Source organism: Taeniopygia guttata, chromosome 23, assembly GCF_048771995.1.
Source record: "Taeniopygia guttata chromosome 23, bTaeGut7.mat, whole genome shotgun sequence".
In the NCBI taxonomy this organism is placed as follows: Eukaryota; Metazoa; Chordata; class Aves; order Passeriformes; family Estrildidae; genus Taeniopygia; species Taeniopygia guttata.
Window position 1 is genome coordinate 539,469 of NC_133048.1, and position 24,903 is coordinate 564,371.

At 49.9% G+C, this 24,903-nt stretch overlaps 1 protein-coding gene across 4 annotated transcripts; it reads left to right on the forward strand.

The window, feature by feature from the left end:
- Window positions 1–162: 162 nt before the first annotated feature.
- FHL3 (four and a half LIM domains 3) lies at window positions 163–24,386 on the forward strand. Of its 4 annotated transcripts, none has more exons than XM_072917860.1 (6): window positions 163–381; window positions 19,957–20,141; window positions 20,279–20,453; window positions 21,073–21,242; window positions 21,403–21,589; window positions 22,508–24,386. In XM_072917860.1, the coding sequence occupies exons 2-6, from the start codon at window positions 19,986–19,988 to the stop codon at window positions 22,657–22,659; spliced, it is 840 nt and encodes a 279-aa protein (XP_072773961.1). In that variant the 5' UTR covers window positions 163–381; window positions 19,957–19,985; the 3' UTR covers window positions 22,660–24,386. The 4 variants fall into 4 exon arrangements, with proteins under 4 accessions (XP_072773961.1, XP_072773960.1, XP_072773958.1 ...); XM_072917859.1 differs by having other exon boundaries at window positions 253–381; window positions 19,960–20,141; XM_072917857.1 differs by lacking the exon at window positions 163–381 and adding an exon at window positions 11,248–11,338.
- Window positions 24,387–24,903: the final 517 nt, after the last annotated feature.

The window sequence follows — 24,903 nt, forward strand, 5'->3', positions numbered from 1 at the left end:
GCGGGCGCGGCCCCGGGCGCGGCCCCGCTCCACCCCGCCGGGACCCCCGGGCATGAGCGGGCCCGGCCTCCGGGACAGCCCCACGGGGCGAGCGCTGCCGGTCCCTCCGCCGCCGCTCGGAGCCCTCCCGGGGAGCTGCCGTCCCCACCCGCGGGAGGCGCAGCGCCGGAGCCGCCGCCTCGGGACGGAGCTCATCCCGCCGGCGGCCGCACGGGGAGCACCGCGGGCGGAGCTCCGCGCTGGGCGGGCACCGGCCCCGCGCCGCCCCCGGCCCCGCCCCGGGCCGGGCTCCGCGCTCGCGGCTGAGGAGCGGCGCCGAGCGGAGCCGGCTGTGCCCAGCGCCGGCACCGGGAGCGGCAGCGCGGCCCGGGACACGACCAGGTGGGTCGGGCCGGGGCCGGGGCCGGGAGCGCTGCCCGCTGCGGCCCCGCAGCCCTGGGCGGGCCGGGGGTGCTCGGGGGGCTGAAGGGAACGCACCGTGTCCCCGGTGCCGTCTGGGCTCGGGGCATCCCCCGGGATGCCCGGTCCGGTGGCGGTACGGGGACGTCGCTTGCCGGAGAGCTGTGCTCCGGCAGCGCGATGCACACCGCTTTCCAAAAGGAGAAAACCACAGCCTTCGGGCCGTGCCCCTTTGCCACACGGCCAAGTTGAGAGCTTGAGCAGGGTTTTGTGAAGAGTACTGAGTACTTCTCACAAGTACTGAGACTTTATTCGATGGACAGACTCGCGAGTAAACTATAACCAAAGGCTCAAATGTAGCGCAAGAAAATTTTCAGCACATCTGGAGTGATTGCTGTTTTTCCAGAGAATCCCAGGGTAGCCATGGGAGAAGACTCGAAGCCTTGCTTTTGTGTGTGTGTGCTAGACAAAGACTTGGAAGTCAGAGTTTGGATCTCACATTATAGCTCAGGATCTTTGCAATTTTCTTTTTCCTCAACACAGTTATGTTTCAGATTTTGTTCTCTTACAGGTAACTTTTTACTCTTTTCTTTATCCGTTTCCAGTTCTGTACTTGTGGTTACCTCAACCGCTGACACTTTCATGAGAACTCATGGGAACGTTGGATAAACTTTTCCAGTTAGCCTGGGTGAAGCATGGTGGGAGGAATTTCTCTCCACAGACTGGCAGCGCAAAGGGATGGCATGTGCCAGGGTTACGTTATCTTCACAGGCAGGATTTGATACTGAGGTCTCTTTACTTAGATCCGAACTTGCTATGTTCAGTGTTTCCCAGTTTTGAAGACAATAAAGGAATCCTTCCAAAGCAGAAAATCTATTCCTAGGAGCAGAGGAAAGGGCGAAGTTCTGGTGGATGCAGCATCCTGGTGGCAGCACAGGCTTCTAGGGAAGAATATAGGGACATTCCTTTTACTTTTCTGACTCTTCTACCAAGCATCAGAAATCCGTGGCTCTCCTAGCTTCCCAGGTGTTAAAGCTGCCTTATTTCCCTGATTTGCTTTGTCAATATGTGGTTTAACTTCATGATGGGCAAAGAGGAAAGAGGAAGTCTGACATTTCTCCTATCTTAGTTTTGCGCCATCCTCTTTCCTTTTTCCTAACATGGAGACTGTGTTGCTCCCTTGCTTTTCTTGCTGACCACTTCCTTTGAGGCATAGAATTGTCAGCAGTAGTTTTATTCTTACCCAGCTCAGCCTGTAATTTTGCACACTTTTTAAAATGGTGGCATAGTGCAGGAGACAAAAATATAGGTGATATGGTTAGTTGTGGGTACTAATTATAGCAGATGCTCTACAGCAAAAGGTATGTTTTGGAATAAGAACCCCATAAACCTGTGCATAGGGAGTGGTGGGGCACACTGAAGGCAGGACAGTGTTTGGAAACAGCCAGAATTCCCTAGCAGGGAGGCCCGGTGAACTGTTCCATGATCTCAGTTTCTGGAGCATCCCTCTGTCTCTCTGTCTTGGATTTTTTGAGATGCCTCTTAGGGTAAAATCTGTGCTTTTGCCCTGCCTGCAGAACGGCATCTGAAGAGCTGAGTGGTGAGGGGGGTGCTGAGGGTCGCTGTGGTTCCCAGTCTTTGGGAGGACAGGAGGTGGCTGCTGTTCCTGCAGCACATCTGCCCTCAGCTCAGCTCCTGGTTTGCACTGTTGTTTCTTCTAGAGAAGGTGCTGGAACAGCCTTGCTGTCCCAGAACACAGCTGGCAGTAGGATAACTCACCTTTCCCAGGTCACCCTATCCTGGGGAGGAAAGGCAGGAGTCTCTTTCCTGGCTGGTGTCATCATGGTGTCCCTGATGACACATGGGGTTTTGTCTGTAGTGTACCAATCTTGTATGACAGTAGGAAGTATTCAGTGGTTGTCAGTTGATTTCTGAGGGGTATGAGTTTAGCCATGTTCTTTTCTGGCTTTGGACATAGCAGCTTCAAGACTGAGGTGAACCTTTAACTGATGGAGCCAGAAAAAACTTCCCTGCAGGCAGGTTACCAAAATTCCCAGTGCACCAACTTTGGAAGCACTGTATTCTGTTCCCAGCCAGGACTTGCTTGCTCTATTGCTTGCCTGATGAGGTAAGGTGCTTTCTGCTGTGTTCCTAATTGCAGCTGAGTTTCTGCTGTTACACAGTTGGCTGGTGTTTGAAATGTCAGCAGAAACATGGAAAAATTTGATTACTCTCAATACCCAAAGTGTTTCCAACGCCCTCTCCCTTAAAAAGGACTTTAATGATAATTACAGCACTGATGCACAAGGTTTCCTTGGTGGTGCACCAGGATCCTCATTTATGTCTGTAGGATTTTTACTGCCTGTAGCTTATGTGAGAAAAGTCCTTGGTCTTTGTTTCTTCTCTTCCTTCTGTTTTGCTCTGGTTTTACCAGGTGTAAAATACAATTGTCAGCAGTTTACACAGAAGGGGAATGTCAGTTTTCCTGTTGAAGAAAATATCAAGGGTCTGATTGTGAAAGGAAAGGGGAAATTGAAGAATGCCACATGGCTTCCACCTTCCTGTATTTCACCCCAGCACAACTGCCTCTGCTGAGTGACCACTTCGTTGATACTTGCTAATTGGAAAAAGATTTTAACAAGTTATTCTGCCCATACTCACAGGGGCTCACCAAGAGAGTAGTATTACTCTAGGAGGAATCAGACAGACATGTTTATTAGGGCTAAATTAATAATTAAGAATTATTTAGTAATTTCTTAACACAGGATCCAAAGAGCAATGGAACAAAAATCCTGAAATTTACATTCTTGTTCTTAGTCTAGTCTCACTTTGACATGATTTGGCCTGTGGTCATCTGATTGTTAATATGAATACATTTTTTATTTGCCTCTGAATATTGTCCCACACTTGCAAACTGCAGAGCTCTTTTATGTGAAGTATTTTGAACTTCCCAAGTAAAAAAAAAAGTTAGTAAATCAGCAGCATGGATAGATATTCATTCTGGACCCTTCTGTTTGGTGTCATGGCTGGAACAACAGTTTGTTGATGTTTATGGCCAATCTGCCCAGTGCCAGTTCTGCTCAGGAATATAAATTATCTTCCAGCACCAAGCTGGTGCTGATGCCAAGGACATGATCTTGACTGCTTCCTAACTTAGCTTTGAACATCTGAGCTGTGAGGAATGAGGAATGTGCTGCATCCAACCTGGAGCTGTTGGCGGCCGCCGATGTCATGAATGCAGTGAGTGGAGAAGCCAGCGCAGGTGACTGGACAGCTGGAGCTGTTTTCTCTACACAGGAGGGGCAAAGAGAACTCTGAATAGCTCAAGGAAATGCTTGCTGGTGTTTGAACAGTCAGAGATCTGCTTCCCTAGTGCTTCCTCCAGCACATGTTACACTTGACCCTGCCAGCGCTCCACGCCAATAGGAGGCAAGTCTTTGTCCCCAGTGGTAGATTAAACTGCTTGGCCATTGTTGTGAGTCCAAGATTTTCCTCTCTCACCCTGTTTAAATGACTGCTTGGATGTAGAGCCAAAGTAAATATGAGCTAATAAAAACTAGAGATAACACATTCAGACTAGTTGTTACGGACTAACTGTAACACAAAGAGGCACAAGTTTTGCTGGCAGCTTTTCTGTTTGAGTTTGCTTAAGAACTCAAATACCTGAAAAAGATTTGGAATGGATCAAGTATAACTTCCTTTCTATTGCAATAGGGGAACTGTATCTGTTTCATGTGTATCTTCAGAATAAGAAAGGTATCTGTTAGGCTGCTGAGGCTCTAGTGCCTGCCATGCAAGGTACAGTGCACCAGCCCCAGCTGAGCACTGCCTCACCTGAAAGCTGTAAGTGCTCTGGCAGGGTGTGCAGCTTCAGAATACCCTTCTGTATTTCCCCACAGTCACATGCCTTGTTGGCAATAAATGTCTTTTCAACTGACTTTTTCAGTTCCTCAGCACACAGCCTGTGGGAGCCACTGCTGTAAGGTAACACTGAGATCTGTAGTCTGCAAGGGGTTGGAAGGATAGGAGATATTTTTATGGCTCTTGGAAGTGCCCAGCTTACAGTAAAGGGAAGAGTGAGATTGGGAGAGTATCCCAGTGGAGTGGCAGGGGTGGGATTGCCCCTGCATTCCTGTGATGCAGTGCTGTTGGACACCTGAGTGGTGCTGTAGTGAGGAGCTAGGAGGTCTGTAATTGTTTGGGATTGAGGCTGCTTTAAGTGCCTGTATGTTACCAGCACACTTACTCACTGTGTGTCTGGAGAGGGCTGACCTGCTGAAGTCCTTCTACAGGGGCTTTCTTTGCTTTTCCCTTCCTGAGGCCTTTGGCTCTGGATTCAGTGTGGTCATGCACGCTGTCCTTCAGCCCCTTCTGCAGTGGAATGGTCCGTGATGACCAAAAGTTAGAGAGAACTGAGGGCTGAGTGTGATATGGCATTAAAGGATTAATGACTACTGAGCAATAATTACCATAAATTATGCTGACTAAGACCAAATCTAGGAACAGTTTTACCTCTTTAATTCCAAGCCAGTCGTGGCTCATGCTGACAGCACACCTGGAAATGAGGTAACTGAGTAATCTGCCCACATTGTTCAGATCTGCTGGGGCTTGGGCACAGACTTAGTACGTGTTTTCCTTGCTCCTGGGCTACCTTTGTTCTCCTGCAGCCAGGAAGTCTCCCTGATGGGATAAGACAAGAGTGCTTATGTTCCTTTCTTGAGAAGGACACTGTTAATTCACCTGTGGTGTGACTTCCCTGTGATATTCCCTTTCCAGGTGCAAAGATCTCACTGTTATTACAGTATGAGATGGAAACACTTCCAGTGCTGCCTGAACATGTTATTTAGGTCAGTTGCAAGGAAGATGGCAACGTGAATCAGAGGAGTTGGAAGAGAAAGAAAGCCATTAGAAGTACCTTGACATCCCCTGCCAATGCGGGGATTTTCTCTGCTGACGCAGAAGCCCAGCTGGAGCACACTTTTATTGTCTTGTGCTCTTGCTGTGGTGCTGTGGCTGAGGAGCTGGACTGGCAATGAACCAGCGGGCTGCAAAGACAGGCCCTACCTTTGCCACTCTGTATGAGCACCTAGATCCTGGTGGGTGCATGAACTAATCTCTGAAAGGGAGAGAACGAGGTCTGTTCCTTACTGCTCTGGAAAATGAGCTGTCAGGATCATTGGCCTGACTGCATCCATTTTGGGCGAATGAGCCTCCAGAAGGCGGCTTTACAGAGGCACATTCATGTTGTTGTAAGGACCAGAGGAGCTTGGGGGATGTTCCCATCCCAGTAGTGGCCATGTGGTGCCCAGAGCACTACAGCAGCTCCGCGGGAATTCAGCAGAGCCAAGGGCTGAGTGTGCTGGGCCAGCCTGGGGCTGGAGGGCTGGCAGTGGTGGTGGGAAACCCCTGAAAATATCCCACTGGGCAGGGCTCTGCCAGGGGCTCCGTTTCCCTTCCCAAAGGAAGCAGCCTGAATTTACCCAGTGCTCTGTAGAGACCTGTAGGCTAAAACAAATTATTTTTACACAGTAGGAAACATTGAGACCGACCTTAACTGATGAAGCAATTTGCCAGCTTTTAGCCTCAAGGTCCCTAGTCTCTCAGGGCTTTCCAGCGTAAAGACTTGGGTCGGTTTCCCAGAAAGATTCTCTTGGATATGTGCTTTTGGCTCATTACTAGCTGTTTTATTTTTCCAAGAGCCAGCTCTCGTTAGCTTCGTTCTCACAGCATTGTTTTCTTTCTAGAAGACGCTTTTGCTGGCTCTCCTAAACTATTGCATGGGAATTGCTTACTAGCTTACATTTTTTTTTGTTTGTTTTGACCCAAAGCTGTGCTTTGCTCCCCTCTGTAACACTGCCAGCATAATTTCCAGTCTCTTTTAAGCATATGTTTTGCAATAATATCTAAAGTCTTGGCCCCAAGTAACTGCCTTACAGAGAGATTAGTATCTTCTAACGAAGGAATTGAGAAGCAAATAGTGAGAACAAAAGCAATATCTTGAGAGCCTGTAAGACTATCCTGACCTTTCCCAAAGGCCCCAGCCTGGCCCTCAGTGTTCAGCAGATGGCAGAAATCAGGGTGGACTTTGATTTGTAGAGGCCTCTGCCTCGCTGCTGTGTTTGCGGGAAATGTGCTCAGCACATTGTGGCCATCTGGGCTTGACTGTGCTATTCTGATAATCCCCAGGGAGCCTTCTCCAGCAAGGCTCATCCTTGATGGAAGTCCTCTCTGGCTGACCTTGGAGAAGGCTAGTATTAGCAGTGTGGGTTTTTGACATTTGGCATTCCTCATGGGAAGAAAATGGGCTTGGGAAATGCTTTGTCCTGGCCAGGAAGGAAGGTACCGCTCACCAGGTATCCACATGGGCACACAGTTGGAATTGCACTAGAAAGTGAGGAGGTTGGTGTTAACGTTTTCTAAACTTCAAGAGGAATTGTTACAGGAATGCAAAGGCCATCAGAAAACAACTGGAAAATTGCCTGGCTTTAAATGGGAGAACCAGATGGGGGGGGATTGAACCTGGAGCTGAGAGTCTCAGAATTGCGAGGGAGCTCAGTGACTGGCCATTCACAGGGAGACAAGAGTCAGATGAGGGGGTCCTGAAAGGAGCTGGAATCTTCATCTGGAGCTAAATGAAGGTCTGCTTTTCAGAACTGAGCTGGCTTTGCCTGAAATCAAAGGAATGATTGGGTGCTCAGCATCCCTGGAACTGAGAGGTCAAGCTATAGGCTGCCACATTCAAGAAATAAGGAAAGAACAAACCCAAACCCTCTCCCAGGCTGTGTTCAGAGGCTGTAAATGCTCTGCCTCAGATATTTAGCATTTCAGGTGTGGGGGGGTGTGTGGCAGCTTGAGTGGCCAGTCCCACGGGGAGCAGGATGTCTGCCCTGCCCTTTGCACTGTGCATCTGGCAGTGTGTGCCTGATTTTGCTTTAAATCACACACCCTCTGCTCATGAGCCACCCACCATGGGCTGTTGGCCTTGTGGCACCCATTCTGCTCCCTCCTGCCTGTCCCTGGCCATTCATAATGACAAATCTCTACCCTTTTCCTGACCTTTTGACTTTTCAGCTGTGCAGTGTGTGGAGCTTGCTCCAGGCTGCTTGTGAATCAAACTCCCAGGAGAGTTTGTGTGATGGTGCCACAGAGGCTCCTCTCCACGTCTGTCCCATGGCAGTTTTGCCCTGTGTTGCCCAGGCAGAAGGGACTCTCCTGCCTCTGGCTCTGCTGGCCAGCCCTGTCAGCCACACTCTTGAGAAATCTTAGTGGAGATGTCGACCTGGCAGATGGAGACCATTACCTCATTCCACAAAAATGCTTTGTTATTGAGAAAATGGAAACTGTCTGAGGTTTGGGAGCTGAATAGAGTCATTGGTGTCTGTTTTAACCGCAGTTTAGTGGTGACTGCTCAAAAGTTCCCCTTTCTGAGCATTCCCTTCTCCAACACCCATAATCTTCAAGCCATTGGAGAGCTGTGATGACTTAACTCATTAGCTGAGCGAAAAATGTTGAATGCTGCTGCACGCTCTGCAGAAACTGCACTAAAACCTCAACATCTTCCAGCAAAACAAAAATGATGAGCCAAGAAATAACCCTTTGCAAGCTGTTGGCCAGATAAGTGATCCCTATGGATACTAAGCCAAATTCAACCCTTTTTACAGTTTCAGCTGTGTGTCTTGTTTACTTGACTTCGAAAAGCTCTATGAAGATTATGCAGGAACTTCTTCGAGAAAAAAGACATGCTTGGGCACTTAGGCTTGTAATTCTTAAACACGGGTATCTGAACCCCAGTCCTGAAGAGAAATTTCTTTTCATCAATTTTTAAAAGCAGATTTTAGCATTGTGGATTTGAGAGCATAGGGGAAATAATAAAAATAGGGATTGAAGTGTTTGCAAGCTAGTTTTTGTATTGCTGTGAATAATGACTGGGCTTAGTCCAGAAGAGCATTAACCTAAACACAGGCCTTGTTTTACTTAACAGATATTTGTGAAACTGGCATCTGATACCTCTTTTTGAGAACCTTCCATAAGCATTAATCACCAATACCCTAAGAGAACCAAGAACAACAGCTTTTTGGAAATAAAATGAATGCTTTATTTATGTATTTTTAAACTAATTAATCTTGGCAGGCCAAATGAATGTCTTCCAGCTGCTACAGATGGTTTTCACATGACTAAATATTTTGGTGTGTAGAAAAACCTAAAATAGTGGAACCACAAGATATTAAGTATTTAATTATTACCCTGGAATGTAAATATGACCTTGATATTTTAAATTTGTTTGCCCAAATTTCAAGTGTTCTCTTAGAAATCCATCAAACAATGCAGTTCTGATCTTGTTATCTGTGAAGCAGAGTGACTACTCAGCATCTTCTCCACATTTATTTAAATATCAGAGTGGGTTTTAGAAGCAGGAATTTGCTTAACTGGAAAAATAATCCCAGCTGCTTGAGGCAGAACCCAGGCTCAAGGTTTGAAATGTAATGGATTAGTTCTGTCCTAGATCCCTGCTTTCAGGTTTAACCATAAAACTCCTTTCTAGGCTCAGCTCTGCCTCTTAAGGTCTTGAGGGTTTTTTTTTCATATAAAATAGAAATTGTAAAAACAATTAGCAGTTGATTTTTTAGCCTGTATCTTACCGATTTAGAGCACATTCTGGCCATGTGTTGTTCCTGTATCTGTAAAGCAGCCTTACTGCCTGAATGATCCAAGCACACAAGATTTTCTCCGTGTGAGTGTATCACAGGTAATTTCTGTTGTGGTTCAGGGCTGTGTGGCTGCAGATCACACACAACCTGCATGTACACTCAGGCTTCTTGTGAAAAATGTCTTTTTGTAGTTCTTCTAATGAAACAAAATTAAGGGAATAATATAAAATATGTATCTGAAAGGCCTAACCTTCAGCACAGTTGAAGACAAAAATTCCTCTCTGAGGTCCACACCTGATGGCACTGTTCCTGGATATTGCTCAGGATGGGAAGACAACAAAAAATCAGTGGGTCCTAAGCTGTCCCTGAGTGCAAGGACTGCATTTGTCACCATCATGAGCCCCAGTACCAGCCTAAACTCCTGATTTCTGCCAGGCTTTTGACCTCACCTTGGAATTCCAGCACCCTCATTTAAGGAAAACTGGCTTTTTCCTTTCTTAAAAACGAACCCATTTGGAACTGGTGCGTAACTTCCTGCTGCTGCCCTATCCCAGTTCTGCCTGCCAGCTCAGCCTGCTCCCTGCTGAACCCCAGGTTTAAATAGCAAGGGCAGCTAGCAGAGGCATGGTGTTGGTTGGGAGGTCTGGACTCTGCGTTAGCTGCGCTCTGTGCACAGCACTGTGTCTGTCTGCTACAGAGTTGGAAGGCACCTTAAAGACCACATCCCTCTCTTCCTTCTCCTCCTCCCTTTTCTCCTGCTCCTCCCAGGGTCAGAGTTGTGCAATCTGTAGATGCAGGTCTGTACCCCACTGGTGGGTGTCACAGTTTCCACTGACAGGGATATGTGCTGCATCTCAGGAGGAGAAGAGAGATGGGACTGGGATCTTGGTTCCATTTTTAGTTCTACAGGCCATGCCTAGTGCCAGAACTCTCTGAGGTGCAAATCCCAGGAGAGAGATAGCATTACTCCCTGACCTGTGGGTAATACAAGGGTAAATAATGTTTTTGCTGCTGACAGCTGTTAGGGAATTGAGGAAGCCACAATCCAGTGAGAGGTGTGGGATGTCAGCTCTGGAAACTGAGGACTTTTTGCATTAATGATCTTGCACTGGATCATCACATATATTTGTGTTACTGGCAGTAGAGAATCGGGGAGCTAAACTGCTTCACAGGTAAATCTTTAGTTTCCTTAAATTTGGATTATTTATGCTCATCTGCCTCTTTCCTTGGCACATGGGCATTTTCAAAAAGAAAAGGCAGCATCTAAATCTAAAGGCATTTCAGTGGCTCCCTTTGACTCAGTGAACAGTTGACATTAAGAAAATTGCTGAGTGCCTAACTCAGAACGTTCTGGAATACGTAGACTGGTAGTGGTACTCACCAAGAGTCATTAAAAGCAAAAAGTGCGCAGCATGTTTTGCATCTATCTCAGCCAAGAAAAGTTTTATTTCTGCTATTTCTCAACCCTAAGCAAACACCATATAACTCACAGAAAGATTAAATCTGGCCCAGTGTGCATGTGTAGAAGTGTTGGATGTGTTGCTTTTGGAGAGCCCAGAGCTGAGTGTGGGAAATCATAACTGCACGTCAGGTTGGTGAAGGTGCACGGACTGTGTTGTGCTTCCTGCTGTGTGAAACAGCAATAACTACAGGATGATTAAATAATGCTTTCAGGTCCTTGATAGCTTTGAGTTTTAATTTTAGAATATGTAGAGCAGAGCTTTGAATAAGAATGGAAGAGGGCAATGTAGAAACCTGGAATAATGAGTCGATCAGGCTGTGTGAGCCACACTGACCCTTTCAAGTGACAATCCAGGTTCTGCTGCTCACCTTGTTAGCACCTGACTTGGTAAGTCAGGCTGATAATGATGATGAGTTTTTCACTTTATGTTAGGAGTTTTGCTTCTTCTCTTGTTTTTTTTTGTTTTTTTTTCTGTCATGTTGAGCAATAGAAAGGCTTTGGAAGTAAAATATGTCTACGCAAAACTGGAATCACGTCTCTTGTGAAAATTTAGAGTAACTTTTAATGCAAGTGTCCAATTTCTAGTCACAAGTAATGACATTTAAACCCCTGTAGGAAACACAATCCCTGTGCTGATGTCACCCTTGGTTTATGATGTGAGTGCTTTTGTTGCTGGACAGGCACTTGAGTGTTTGCTGGTGAAGTGATGATTTACTGGTGAGAGTGTCTGGCTGGTGGCACCTGCTGTAGCTGACTGGGAGGTGAGGGGCTGGAGGAGCACCTTGGCACAGCTGGGTCCCTGCTGCTCCACTGCTTCCAGCAATGCAAGGTAACCGAATTGGGCTAAGCTTTTATTTCCAGGGCTTGCCAGTTTGGGACAAATGGCTTGTAAATGGAGCACTTTTGTTCTGATCAGCTCCAGAACAGAGGGAAGGGTTGTTGGCATTGCAGTGAAGCCCCTGATCCTTGGGTTGCTTGAGCATGGGAACCTTTGGGAACCTTTTCCCAATAGTCAGAGTGCACGTTGCTTCTGCTTCCATCAGCATCAATGAGTGTGGAGCACCTTCCCTGCAGCAAAGAAATGGGCATTGCTTCATATCTGCTGCTTCTAGGGCTGAGACAGCAGCTCTTCTTGCTCTTCAGCTGAAAGTTGCCAAGAGAGGAGCCTGTTAGTGAACATTCTGTTCTTTCTGATCCTTTTTAACTTCTGAGAGACGTGCTTCATGTAGGTGTCCTTGTAAATCTCAGATGGGAATCAGAGAATGAGGTTCTGTAAAGGAGCCACGGACCTGCATCAAGGAGTCTTGATATTGTTACTTCTTACTTTCTGTAAAGGAATAGCTTTTCCTATCTTTCTGAGTTTTTAGGCAGTCCACAGCAGCTCCAGTTCTGAGATTGACATGTCCAGTGGACTGGGGCATGGGGTTGGAAACTCCATGTGTAGCTGCATGATATAAAGGCATTTATACATTTTGTGGGCATTTGTGTCCCTTACAATATCTGTCTCCATATAGTCTTTTGGACGTGGCGCAGTTTTCCCTTTCATGGGTGCCACCAGAGATTATCTCTGCACAGCAGAAACAGGAGCGCATGTTGCATCTTGCAAATTCCGTTTTAGCGCTTGCAAGGAGTTATTTTGTAGAGATGTTATGCAAAATATGAGACAATTGCAACCGATGGCTTCTATTATTTAAATTTTTCAGTACTTAAAGGTAATTTTAAAGGTGTCTGTGAGAATGGTTTGAAGAGACCAGCTCGGGAAAGTAAATGACAGGTGCTGACCAGATCACCTGGCAGAGAAGGCTTCAGTCACAGAAGGGAACTGAAGGAGCTGAAACTGGTTCGGCCTTATTGAACTGACCCATGTTACACTCATTTCGCTTCTACACTGCCTGGGAGGTGTTCTCTTCCCCTCTCAGCCATCCCATCTGTCCCCTTTGCTGGGCTGTGCTGCCCTTGAGAGCGCTGCCCTGTTTGGGGAGGGCTGCAGCTGGCACACACAGCATCTCCCGGGCAACAGATGATCCCAGTTTTTGTTTGGGAGAACCATCAAGCTGTTCCCGGGGTGGTAACATGAGACAATTTGTCTTTTGCCAGGACTCAGTCCTCCCCCAGATTTAGAAGCTGCTCGCATGCTTCGTGCTGCAGGGCTGGCATTGCCTTTGCTCGCAAGGGACACCAGCAGCTGTAAAAAGCACTTTACAGGGAGTCTGTCCGTGTTCCTTGGGCCAAGAGCCAGCACAGGTGGGGAGGCCTCGGGGATCTGTGGCAGAGAGGGAGTGCAAAAGTGTCTCCTGTCACCTTCCTGGCGTTCTCTTCCCTCTGCGGATTTTGGAGAGCCCCAAAAGGCACAAAACTCGGATGCACATTACCTCTCTCCATCAATAGATCTGCTTATATGCAAGAAACCAACTGCAAATACTTGTGTTTGAGAGGCAAAGAATCAAATCGGAAGAGGGAGTATTTTGACCAAATTTGGTGAAAAAATTCACTTTGCCCTTTAAGTAATAGGCGTGCATTAAATAAAGCATGTCTGGGATATGTGTCTTTTTCTGCTACTGGAAGTCAAAGTTGCTTTGTTTATTGAAAAGAAACATGAAGCTGAGCAGAGCCTTAATCAGCAAAAGAGCTTTCAGGCTTGTTGGGGAAACAGAGAATAGGGGACTGGGCTCAAACTGTACAGGTTGGTTTTCAACACGTGAGCAAAAAACAGGATCACTAGGGCTGTGTCCAGTGCTTGAGGCAGTCCCTTGATTGCCTTTTTGGGCAAAACAGAGATAAGATCTTTTATTAAGGACTGCAAAAAGCTTTGTACACACTAACTTAAATTATGTATCAACTCAGAAATAATAATGGCTTCATCCTCAATTTAAAAAGAGCTGTCTCTAAGGGAATGAAAAGTGCAAACTACAGTGTAAGGATTCAGTTGTGAGAGAACTTCAGGGAAATAGAGCGGAATTACATTATTTTGCAGTAATATCTACATTGAGATGCACAGGCCCCAAGAACTAGCAACTAGAGCAGTCAGATTATTTTTTCTGCATATAGGCTGTGATGTCTGTTTGAGTCGCAAGATTCTTGTGTGCTGAGCTGATCCAAGATGAAGGTACATTGGCCTCAGTGTGCAGTTAGTCATTTCCTGTCACGCTTTCATGTTTGAATTCTGTTGTACTGCATGTGACCTTTATTATGTGGGGCAAAGAGATCTTGAAAACACGATTGCCAGGAATCCTTGGATTGTTAAATTGGATAAGCAGTGAGGCATTGATATGGCTGTGGGTTACACGGGCATAAACCAATTCAGTCCAGAATTAAACTTTCAATGCTAGATTGTAGCATGCTCACAACATGCTTATTGAGAGTAATTGCACACCTGTCCCTTGCTCCTTTTTAAGAGCTGACAGGAGCAGCACTTTCCCTGGGCTCCTCCCATCACACCAGAGCTCCTGTGATCAGTCACATTCCCTGAAACTTGGCTTCAGCATCTTTCTTCTTCTTATGGCCCCCGTGCCCACGTGTGCAGCTGCTGCCCTCAGCCAGCCCCTGCCCCAGTGGTAGCTGTGCCCGGCTGCCAGTGTCCCCTGCTTGTCACTGGCACGTGGCAGGACAGGTACCTGGCATGAGGAGCCTCTTTTCTCTGCAGCCTCCTCAGAGACAAGCCACAATCTCTCCTGGCATGGTTTTAAGCCATGGGTTTCTTAACTGCCTGACAGAATGGTCTGTGTTGAGCTGGCCAGAAGTTTCTGGTGTGTTCCTATCTTGCTCCTCTGCTCTCAGACTTCTTCCATCTGTTGATGTGTTTGAATGTGATGGGTCCAAAGAGCCCAAATGACTTCAATTCCTGACTTCCTGTTGAGTGCACAGAATTTGCTTACTTTGTGCTCATTCTGAATAAGATTAACAGTTGATCTCTTGAGCAAACATTCCAATTTAATGTCAGCAGAATGACATAGGCTGCCTGCTCTGAGTGTTCCCAAATAGTTTTACTGCTGTTAGCTACACCTCTGCAAGACCAAGATTTTGTTCAGAACCGAAAATAGTGAGTTAACCCCTACAGATGCTTAGTAATAAATTTTTAACTCTGAAATCATTCCCTCTTTTTTTCCTTGGCAGAGTTCTTATTTTTATGGTTGCATAGCAGGGACTCTTCAGCTCCTTTCTCAGACCCTGGTAGAATTAGCTTTCCTGAAAGAAAGTGAGTCCAGAGCAAGGGCTGAATTGTCTCTTGTGCCTCTGCCTGTGCTGCTGGTACCTCACAAGCCCAGCACAGCAGTGGTGGCAGCTTGCCCTTGCTCACCTTGGACCAGGTGTGATGTCTCTGTCACAGTTTCCTGCAGGCACCTCTGGGCAGGCTGGGGGCTGGAGGCAGGTGTGATTTTCTTACTGATTGTATTCTATTTAAGAGTACAATCAAACATTTATGGGATAGGTGTGGTTTTGGCACTGCCCTTTATCTATATGCAGAGCTGCCAGGAGGAGTCTGTGGTATGGCTTTGTTCTTTGGATGGGGCAACTCAAAGATCCCTTCTGAACAAAGGGAAACCCTTATTTTGTCATTCTAAGACTGTATTAAAGTCATGCAATAGTTTAGGTCTTGTGGCTTGTCAGATTCTGCTACTTCAGTTTTAACGGATTCTGCTGCTTCTTCCTCACAAAGCATTCGCAGGTAAGCTGCTTACCTTGCTGACAGCAAGTTATTTTCTTTGAAATGCAAGGTGTTTCTTTACAGTGCTGCCAGCCGTTTTACTCAATCTGTAGCACAGCCTGGAGCAGCCCGTGACAGCTCTGGGCAGGAGGGTGTCCTGCCCGTGCTGGGGGGAAAGGCTGAGGTGCAGCTTGCTCTGCGTATGCACATGTGTGAGCACAGCACCCCAGTGGTGCAGGGAGGCTATGGCCATACACCCAGCTGATCTGCTTATCTCCTGCCTCTGAGGCTGGCTGTGAGAGCCAAACTTGTCCTGTGTGTTGGAGAAATGACCTGCAGCATCCTCTGGTTGTGCTGGTGATGGGGAAGCTGCCGTGTGAGGCCTGTGGCTGTCCTGGTGGTCCCCGCAAAGAATCTACTCCTTGCCATGCTGGAGCCCTCCTTCCTACTTAAGATTTCAGAGCTGTCCCGGGGAAGGCTGAGGCTGGAGAGCAGCTTGGAGGAGAGCTGAGGGCAGGAAGTGACTCACTGGAGCTTCAAGCAGGCCAGTGAAGGTCTGATGCAACTCTGCTCCCAAGGGTGCCCCATGCAGGCTGGGTCACCCTGAGGGAGCGCTGGGACCTCTCCCCAGCTGCCTCAAGCTCTCCTCTGACAGCCCCGAGGATGCACCAGGGTGCATCTGCTCCCAAGGGTGCCCCATGCAGGCTGGGTCACCCTGAGGGTGCACTGGGATCTCTCCCCAGCCGCCTCAAGCTCTCCTCTGACAGCCCCGGGCATGCACCAGCTCTGCAGCAGCGCTGGTGGGTTTGGGAGCAGAGTGACAGGGCACAGGTAGGCAGCAGCACGAGTAAGTGTGGAGAAACCCCACAGCACCCCAGGGAGCTGGCCCCTACCCCCAGGAACCTGTGCCAGCCTGGGGCCAGGGTGCACAGTGACCCTGTGCAGATCCCCAGAAGCCGTGTCAGGAATGAAAGCGCTCCCAGCATAACGGAGGGGCTGGAGCTGCTCCTCAGAGCAAGCAGCTGGTTTGCCTTTTAGGGTCGGCAGCAGGCAGAAACAATTTCATGCAGATTCCAGGACCCATAATGGTTCTGGAAAGCTAGCAGGAACAAAAAGTGTTCTTCTCCTCTGTTGACCTTGGAGTGCTTTGGGGACTGTCTTTCAAAGCCATGTCCCTGGACGGTTTCATCCTTACATGGGGAATACTTGCCTGCCCCAGTGAGGTGGTGCTTTCTCTTCTGTGTGTCTGTTTAGGTGTGAACTGCAATTGCTTATATTTGTGCTCAGACAGCAGTGGGGAGGTGAGAATAGGCAGGGACCTGACAGACAGTCAAGAGTAGGTCTTTTCCTATGTCCTGGAAAGATGAAGTGTTTCCCTAGGAATAGCCCCACGGATTACTCTAGGGTGACTGTGGAGCAGCTGGTTGTGAGCTGACAACAAACAAACTGGTGTGAAGTTACATGGGGTTACAGGTTCACCACCCACACAAGACTCCACACCTAAGGAGTTCTCTTCAGTGATTGTGTGGGTCAGGCTGTACTCTGTCTGTATTGCCTCCTTTGCATAACAAATCCCTGTTTTATTTGTGCTAAAATTATTGCACTGATCTCCTGGGGCTGTTTCTAAGCCATGGCCTCGGACAATGACACCAGGGTGGTGTTGGGTGCATGTTACTCTCTAATTAGAAAGTGGACTTTGCTGTGCTTCCTTGACAAATTGCTGACCTTTTCCATCCATGAGGCTATTCTGAGCTCTGCTCCAGACTGATCAGATTTGCATCGAGGAGCACTTTGAATGTTGTTTGTGAGTGGGGCTCTTGTTCCTAAAGCTGTTTGTTCATAGGCACAGGAGAGGAACTGAACTTCCTTTGCTCCATGAGCACAACTACATCTTTCAGAGGGAAAGAGGAGGCAGCTGGCAGGCATATATCTGTGTTTATTTTTGCCCTCCAACAGCTAGTGAAACAGCTGAGCAATATCCCACATCCAGCTCCACTATCACCCTGTACAAGGGACCTGCTCCAGCAAGCCTTGTCCCCCCAGACAGGAGCCATCTGGCAATGCACAAACACTGTGTTTGCAACTGCAATCCCATCGTTATAGGCAACACCTTGGTTAGCATTTGGAGGCGTTCCTGACATCAGCCCAGCACACAGCTGATGTGTACAGGGTGGTGCAAAGGATGAGCACATGCTCACTGGCACAAGATTGCCTATATTCTACCGTCTATGTCTGACCCTCAGTTAAAGGGGTTTTTAATGCATTTTAAAACTATTAACTATGTGCTTCACAAGGAAGGCAATTCCCAGGTTCATAACTACAATCACAGTAAGAATTATGGTCTTTTCTACTATTTCTTTTACTCCATTTCTTTTGTCCCACCTTCCTCTTCGCGGAGTGTTCAGTCTCACAGCACCACATCTCAGGGTCGAAGATGCTGCATTGGCTTTGGTGCTGCCTGGGCTTCAATGCCCCTGCCCAGCTCTGAGAGCAGAACAAAGGGAGCAAACAGCTTATCTAACACAAATAACCCTGAGCAAACTTCCTGGGCCTGTTCTTGTTCTGTTGAAAAGGCAGCACAAAGTCTGTTCCTGTGTGCAGCCTTGGCCACGTGAGGCTCCTGGGCCTGGCTCTGCTGCACCCCCAGCCTGGGGAGCAGTACTCAGCTTGAAAAGTTTTTCACTTGGGGAAAAACTGCTCAAAGCAGAGGCAAGCCTGGCCCACTGCTTTAGGGTCCTCCTTGGTATATCATTCCTGGAGGGATTTGTTTTTCACTTCCTCTTCTGACAACATCAGGGAAGTGGTGCTCAGGAGGCTTATTCCTCATCACTGGTAAAATCCCAGCCTTCTTCATTCAGGTTATTTTTTTCTTCCTTTGTGTTTTCTGATGTCCTCTGAGCCTGTATTACTGGACCACAGAGCTAAAGTGCAGCCCATTGAGAAACATGGAAGTTCCCTGCTCTGGCAGTGGCTTAGCCTCTAATGAGCAGGAATGCTCATTACAGGTCTCTCAGTACAGACACACCTTGGAAAGTTCCCTTCACCAGGGCTGGGAGGCGAGTTGGAGATTTTATTTAATTATTTGCCAGAGGGAAAGGTCCCAGGTAGCTTCAGGGAGCACAGGGAAGTGGGGTGGCAGAGAAGGCAGCAGTGGGTGAGAAGCAGCCAGGAGCTGTGTGGGGGTCAGGGGAGCTGCTGCCCAGTCATGGGAGCACCTCGGGGGTGCCCCAGAGAGAAGGGACACTGTGGGGGCCAGCACAAGCTGGAGCAGCAGGTGCAGTTCAGCAGCTTGCAGCAAACCACCACGTGCCCGCCTTGTGCCCAGGAACAGACTGGGCATTGCCTTGTTCTGCAGGCAGCACCCAGGGCTGCTGGTTGGAGCTTTGGGAGAGGCCAGGGGAGGGACAGGGACAGGGACAGGCCATGGAGCTGCTCCCACAGCCACACACGCTGGCCTGCCACGCTGCGGGGCACGGAGCGGGCAGCGGCCTGGGTGGCAGCTGGTGAGGAGTGTCTGAAAAGGAACTCTGTTCCCCCTCAGTTGGTCACGTAGCCATGTGGGAGCACTGGATTTATTCTCCATCAGTCCTATCGGCACATACCGGGCTTGACAACAGCTGGGAGCTGTGTGGCTTGGCCAAGAATAGCCCTGGGGAGCTCTGGGCTGTGAGTCAGAACTGTCTGGATCAGCTCCTGCCCTGGAGGCTGCCTCCAACCTACAGCTGGCTGTGGGGAGGGGGTGCAGGGGCTGGTAGGGAGCTCCCTGACCATTAAATGCTAACTGCAGATTGTGCTGTAATTGCTTTTTGTGAAATGGGTGGGTTTGTGAAGAACTCAGCAGTGGAGGTGCTCTGTAGCTGACAGCTCCCTTGTAACTCAGTGGGCTTGTCTACACTTGACAGCAGCCCAGGTTAAAAGAAGGGTGTGATTTTGCAAGTGGAAAACTCCATGTTTAGGAATAACCAGGCTGAACTAAACAGGAGGAAGAGTCTTGTTCTGGAGTTAATGCTCCAAAGAAAGCAAAATAGTTCCACAAACCTGTTGTCTGTGAGGGAGTTAAGCAGCAAGGAGAGATGTCAGGTCTCCTTCATATCAAGCCCCAACAGGTGCTTGTGGAACACCCATCTGCCCCTATAGCTTCTCCCTGGAGAGTGTTTATAGTTGGAGCAACACATGCAGAGCAGTTTGCTGGGACAAGGCTCCACAGCCAAGGCACAGAGCACAATGCCCAATTCCTGCTTCCCTATGGAGCAGTTCCAGGGTTTGAGCTGCTAGCAGCCCCTCAGGCAGAGCTTTCAGCCGTTGTGAGGAGCCCTGCTATGGACCACGCAGGGCTGAGCATGGGTCCCTGCAGGGCAGCTGGGCACACGGATCTCCCTTGGGCTGTCTGGCTCTCAGACATCACAGTGGACACACAACCACATGGCATGTGCAAGGTTTTGGTGACAAACGAAAACTTTTAATGCAGGAAATTTCTCCCTTTTTATTTTACATTTCACTTCCCAGGATGGTAGCAAAGAGTGAGGAGCTTAGCTGAACGCTGACATGTCCAGGTTTTCTGAGCAGCACCAAAGTTCTCTGGCTGTGAGCTGGAGTTTAAGCCGGAGGCTCTGATGTCTGCAGGCTCCTAGGGCAGTGCATGCAGCCCCATCAGGAGCACAGCGGGGTCTGTCCCCTGTGCTGACAGCAGCTGTTGGCTCAGTGCAGGGACTCTGGTCCTTGGCCTCTGGAGGTGGCAGGGTTGCGCAGGGACATCCCGGACAGCCTCAGCCGATACTGACCCACACCTGCCCTGATCTCAGCAGGTGAAGGAGGGCCTCAGACCGGCACCATGACAGAGTGCTTCGACTGTGACAACTGCAAGGAGTCCCTGTATGGGCGCAAGTACATCCAGATGGACAACGGCCCCTACTGCATCCCCTGCTACGACGCGCACTTCGCCAACACCTGCGACGAGTGCAAGGAGCTGATAGGCCACGACTGCAGGGTGAGTAGGGGCCCTGCAGGGTGAGGAGGGGCCCTGCAGGGTGAGTAGAGGCCCTGCAGGGTGAGTAGGGGCCCTGCAGACAAGCAGGCCGGTTCCCAAGGCCTTAGGTCCCCTCCTCATGCTGGCTGTGCTCCCAGGAGCTGTACTACGAGGACCGCCATTACCACGAGCACTGCTTCCGCTGCTTCCGCTGCGACCGCTCTCTGGCTGATGAGCCCTTCACCTGCCAGGGCAAGGAGCTGCTGTGCAACGACTGCTACTGCAGCGAGTTCTCCTCCAAATGTGTCGCCTGTGAGAAGACTGTCATGCCAGGTAGGAGCAGGCAGACTCGAGCGTTGCAGTTTGTTCCTGGTCCCCTGGTGTTGACTGGGGCTGCAGGTCCAGCATGAGAGCAGCATGGAAGAGAGTTGGGTCTCTGTTTTCCTGCCCTCCTGTCACTGTGTGGAGAGGGCTGGGTCCTTTGCTTGTCCAGCAAGACAGCACTGCTGGACAAGCTGTGATCACCACAGCAGACCCATCTATCTGTTCCTCTTTTTCATGGGGAAGTGAATGAGGGAGGAGATAACAAAGGGTTTCCTGGGCATTTTCTGCTGTGTGCTGACAAGAAGAGACAGAATGACTAAAGATGTTTGAGCGTCTCTGGAGAAGGCCTGAGGCAAAGGCGTGTGTGTCTTTACTTGGCTATTTTGGCACCATCTTCAGATGTAGGTTACGTCAGGCATCTCTGCCATGGGCTTTTGCCAGTGCTGGGGACGTGTTCCTGCAGCCCTGCCCTTGTGGCTGTGCTGTGGGCCCCCTCTCCAGCTCCATGGTCCTGAACTGCCATGGGAGAGCAAGCACAGAGCCAGGTGTGCAGGACCACAGCTCGTCCTCCCTAGCCCTCCACGTCCCTGTGTGCTGCTCCCTGCTCACTGCAGGGCTCTCTTTGCAGGCTCCCGTAAGCTGGAGTACAATGGACAGACCTGGCATGAGCATTGCTTCATCTGCAGCAGCTGCCAGCAGCCCATTGGGTCACGGTCCTTCATCCCAGACAAGAAGGATTATTACTGTGTCCCCTGCTACGAGAGCAAGTTCGCTCCTCGCTGCACTCGATGCAAAAAGGTACATGTGGCCTGACAGCCCAGAGCTCCCAGCTCTGATGCAGGGACAGGGAACTCCCTGCTCTGCCTGAGCTCTGTCAGAGGAAGATTCAGGTGCCATCACCCCGGCTGGGCTGTTTCCCTTTGCCTGTGTGTCACCAGCACGTGCTCTGTTCCTGCAGACCCTCACCAAGGGAGGAGTGACCTACCGGGATGAGCCGTGGCACAAGGAGTGCTTTGTCTGCACGGGCTGCAAGACGCCCTTGGCTGGGCAGCAGTTCACCTCCCAGGATGACAACCCGTACTGCATCAAGTGTTTTGGGAACCTCTATGCCAAGAAGTGCAGCGCCTGCACAAAGCCCATCACAGGTGAGCAGGACAGCTCTCTGAGGAGCCCTGTGATGCAGTGGTCCTGGGGCTACTTCTGTCCCTTTGTCTGCGTCTCTCACAGTGCTGAACTGTGTCCTGTGGGAGGAATTCCCTCTACCCACAGGTAAAGGCTACAAAGTGACCCCCCCCAAGCATGATCTCATGTCTCTAGCTTGAGTTTTTTGATACTGATTGTCATGTCCTGTGAAAAGGTTGTTCACCGACAGGGAAAACCTCCAGCAGCACCTGGTGCAGGGGGGTCTGGACCTGCTGTACCTGCCTAAGGCAAGGAAAGTAAGGGATCCTCTTCTGCAGAGCCTCCTAAGGTTCTGGCTTCCTTCCTACCCCCACAACATGACCTTCCCCCTTGCAACTCCCAGGTTCTTGCTGCTGGGAAGGCAGGAGGAGCTGTGAATCAGCTGGTGACTCAGAGGATGATTCTGGCTGCTCCCAGGCACCCGCTTCCCCTCTGGTCCTTATGAATTTGTTGCAGCCCTGGGGAGAAGAGGGTCACAGCTCACCAGTCCAAAAACTGCCAGCAGAGAAAGGAAGCTCCTGTGGAGCCTCTGCAGGAGCCTGGGCCTGAGCTGCTGGCTCTTCCCAATAGTTCTGTCTGACTTTATCCACTGTGATGGTGCAGCTCCTCTGCCAGCTCCTCCTAGGGGAGAAAACTGTGATTCTGATCCAAATATGTCAACCCTGCAAAGTCTGCTCTGAAGCAATTTTAGTGCTTTTCCCCCACCAGAGTGGAGATTCACATTTCAGATCTATTTGATCCTGGGGTGTGCTTTTGGTGCCACCACCAGTGCCATGTGTGAAGACCTGACATGGAGATGAGCAGGCCAGGGCTCGGTCTGTTCAGAAAGCTCATCCCAGTTTCCCCAGAGACTCTGACGTTGCCCTCTGTCCCTCCCACAGGTTTTGGTGGTGGCAAATACGTCTCCTTTGAGGACCGTCACTGGCACCACAACTGCTTCAACTGTGCCCGCTGCAGCACTTCGCTGGTGGGGAAGGGCTTCATCCCCGACAACGAGGAGATCCTGTGCCGCGACTGCAGCAGCGACCTATGAGCCCCGAGGGCACGGCGGGGCAGGGCCTCCCTCTGTTCTCCAGGGCCTTGGTGCCAGGCTCCCCGCAGCACTGCAGGGGCAGAGCACGAGGCACAGGAGATGGGGGCTGACCTCCTGTGCCCCCTCCCCGAAGGCTAGAGTGCGCTGTGCTGTGGCTCTGTGCAGTCAAAGCTAAATAAAGCTGAAAAAGGAGCTTCAAGACCCCCCATTATTTACTCTTTCTTTTCGCTTCCAGTCTAACCCGGCACGAGCCCAGGCCCCCAGCTGGGCAAAGGGCAGGAGTGGCTTTGGCACTGTGCTGCTGGATCTGCATGCTGGCAAGCATGTATTCACCCCTTGGCACTGACTTCTGTTCTTCCTCCATGTGCTTCCCTCGCTCTAGGTGACACAAGGCAGTGTCTCGGGCCATGCAGCTTGGCCGTGCTGGCCTTGTCACAGCTGGCTTTGCACAGCCTTCCCATATGCACAGCTGGCTCAGCCATGAAGGGCACTGACTTCTGTTCTGGAAGTTTGGGGACACCAGGCTGGAGCGTGGCCAGGAGAAGAGCATGCATCCTGTCAGTTGGAATCCACCTCTGGAGTTCTGTAGCACGTCACTCTTTGCAGGCCAGACCCTTTGCTCAGCACCTCCATGGCAGTGCTTGCTCAGCTGTAATGAGGAGTTCACGTCACTTGTATGTACGGGGCATTCAGCCCACCCACACTACCCCATTGCTGTCCACCTGTGCTGTGGCCTCCCGTGGCTGAGCTCGAGCTGGGAGTGCTGGCCTGCTGATGCTCAGGTGCATCTGGCTGAGCCCTAGAGAAGGGCTTGCTGAAGGCTGAGGCTCAGGGCTGTATTCCTTCTCCATCCCTCTCATGAGGAACCATGAGACAGGCACTGCTGTCAGAGCCCAGCTGCCAGCAGCACTGGGAACACCAGAGGTAATTAATTCAGGGAAGGATAATTGCCCACAGACTGTGCCTGTGATTAGTAGCTGCTGGGAGGGTCTGCAGAGCACAGGGCTGCAGCACAGAGAGCAGCTGAGGGGGAAGCAGGGTGTCCACAGCCTGCTCCTCCAGGACTACCTGTGTCCCCAGTGGTAGGGACACCTTCCAGCCACACTCATCCTTCCCTGCGTCCCAAACAAGAAGAAAAGCAAAGCTTGCACCTGGGGGTGGGGTGGGAATGACTTTGCATTGCTCAGGTCCCAGTTGGCCCTAACTGCAAAACAGGGTGTCTTGAGCCATCCCAGCCTCACATGAGGCCTTGAGCAATCCTTGCCCCATGGCTGAGCTGGCCCTGGGCTAAGGCCTCTCCCAGTGGGATGTCTGCCTTGTCTCTAGATCCTTCTGCTTCTGTCTCGCTGGGACACTTTTGCCAACCCTGCTTTTCTGCTTAGTCAGCCACATGCTTTTCTGAAAACCTGTTCTTGTGGGGTTTTTTTTCCCTTTTGTACTCATCTTTCATGAATATCCATCATTTTGTACACAACTACAGGATTAAGGGGCTAGCCCCCCACCCGGGCTTCACTTAGGAACAGAAAATGTTATGCATGTTGAAGTGTTATTACTCTGTGTTCAGATCCTTCTTAAATCCTTGTTTGGAAGCTTTGATGACAGCAAATCAGAGTTTGTGTGTTTGCTATTATGAGAGGAGCTTGGAGCCGTCTCCAGAAGGAATTGTCCTAAACCTCAGCGTCCTCTGTATTTCCTACAGCTTTATACAATAAACCGTTTTCGTGACACTTTCTCTTCTGTGTCTCTTGAACAGCAGGCACGGGGCAGAATGCTGAGTGGGTGCTGGGCTCTGCTCAGCCTTGCCTCACCCCGATCCCATTCTGGAGACAGGCAACCTCTGCAGTGCTTGTGGCTGCCTGCCCAAACCACAGCCCACCATCAGCCGTGCTGGCAGCAGCATCTCCCTCCTCTGCTGCGTGGCTGCAGTGGGTTCCAGGGGCTGGGGGCGTCCATCTGTCCGTGCTTGCTGTCTGTACAGGCAGGGCTGCTGCTGTGTGCTCGCAGGCTGGCTGTGGTACCAAACCAGCCCTGCTGTGCAGAGCAGCCTCCTGCCCTGCAGTGTGCACTGCCTGCCCACACCACAGCATTCCAAGGGGCATTCCAAGGGGACTCCTCGGGTAGCTGCAGCTTCCAGCCAGGATATCCATGGTCCCTCTTGGCAGCCTTCCCTGAAGTGCTGCATGCTCTCTGCTCATGTTTATCAGCCAGGGAGCCATGTATTCCCTAACATACAAAACTATTTTC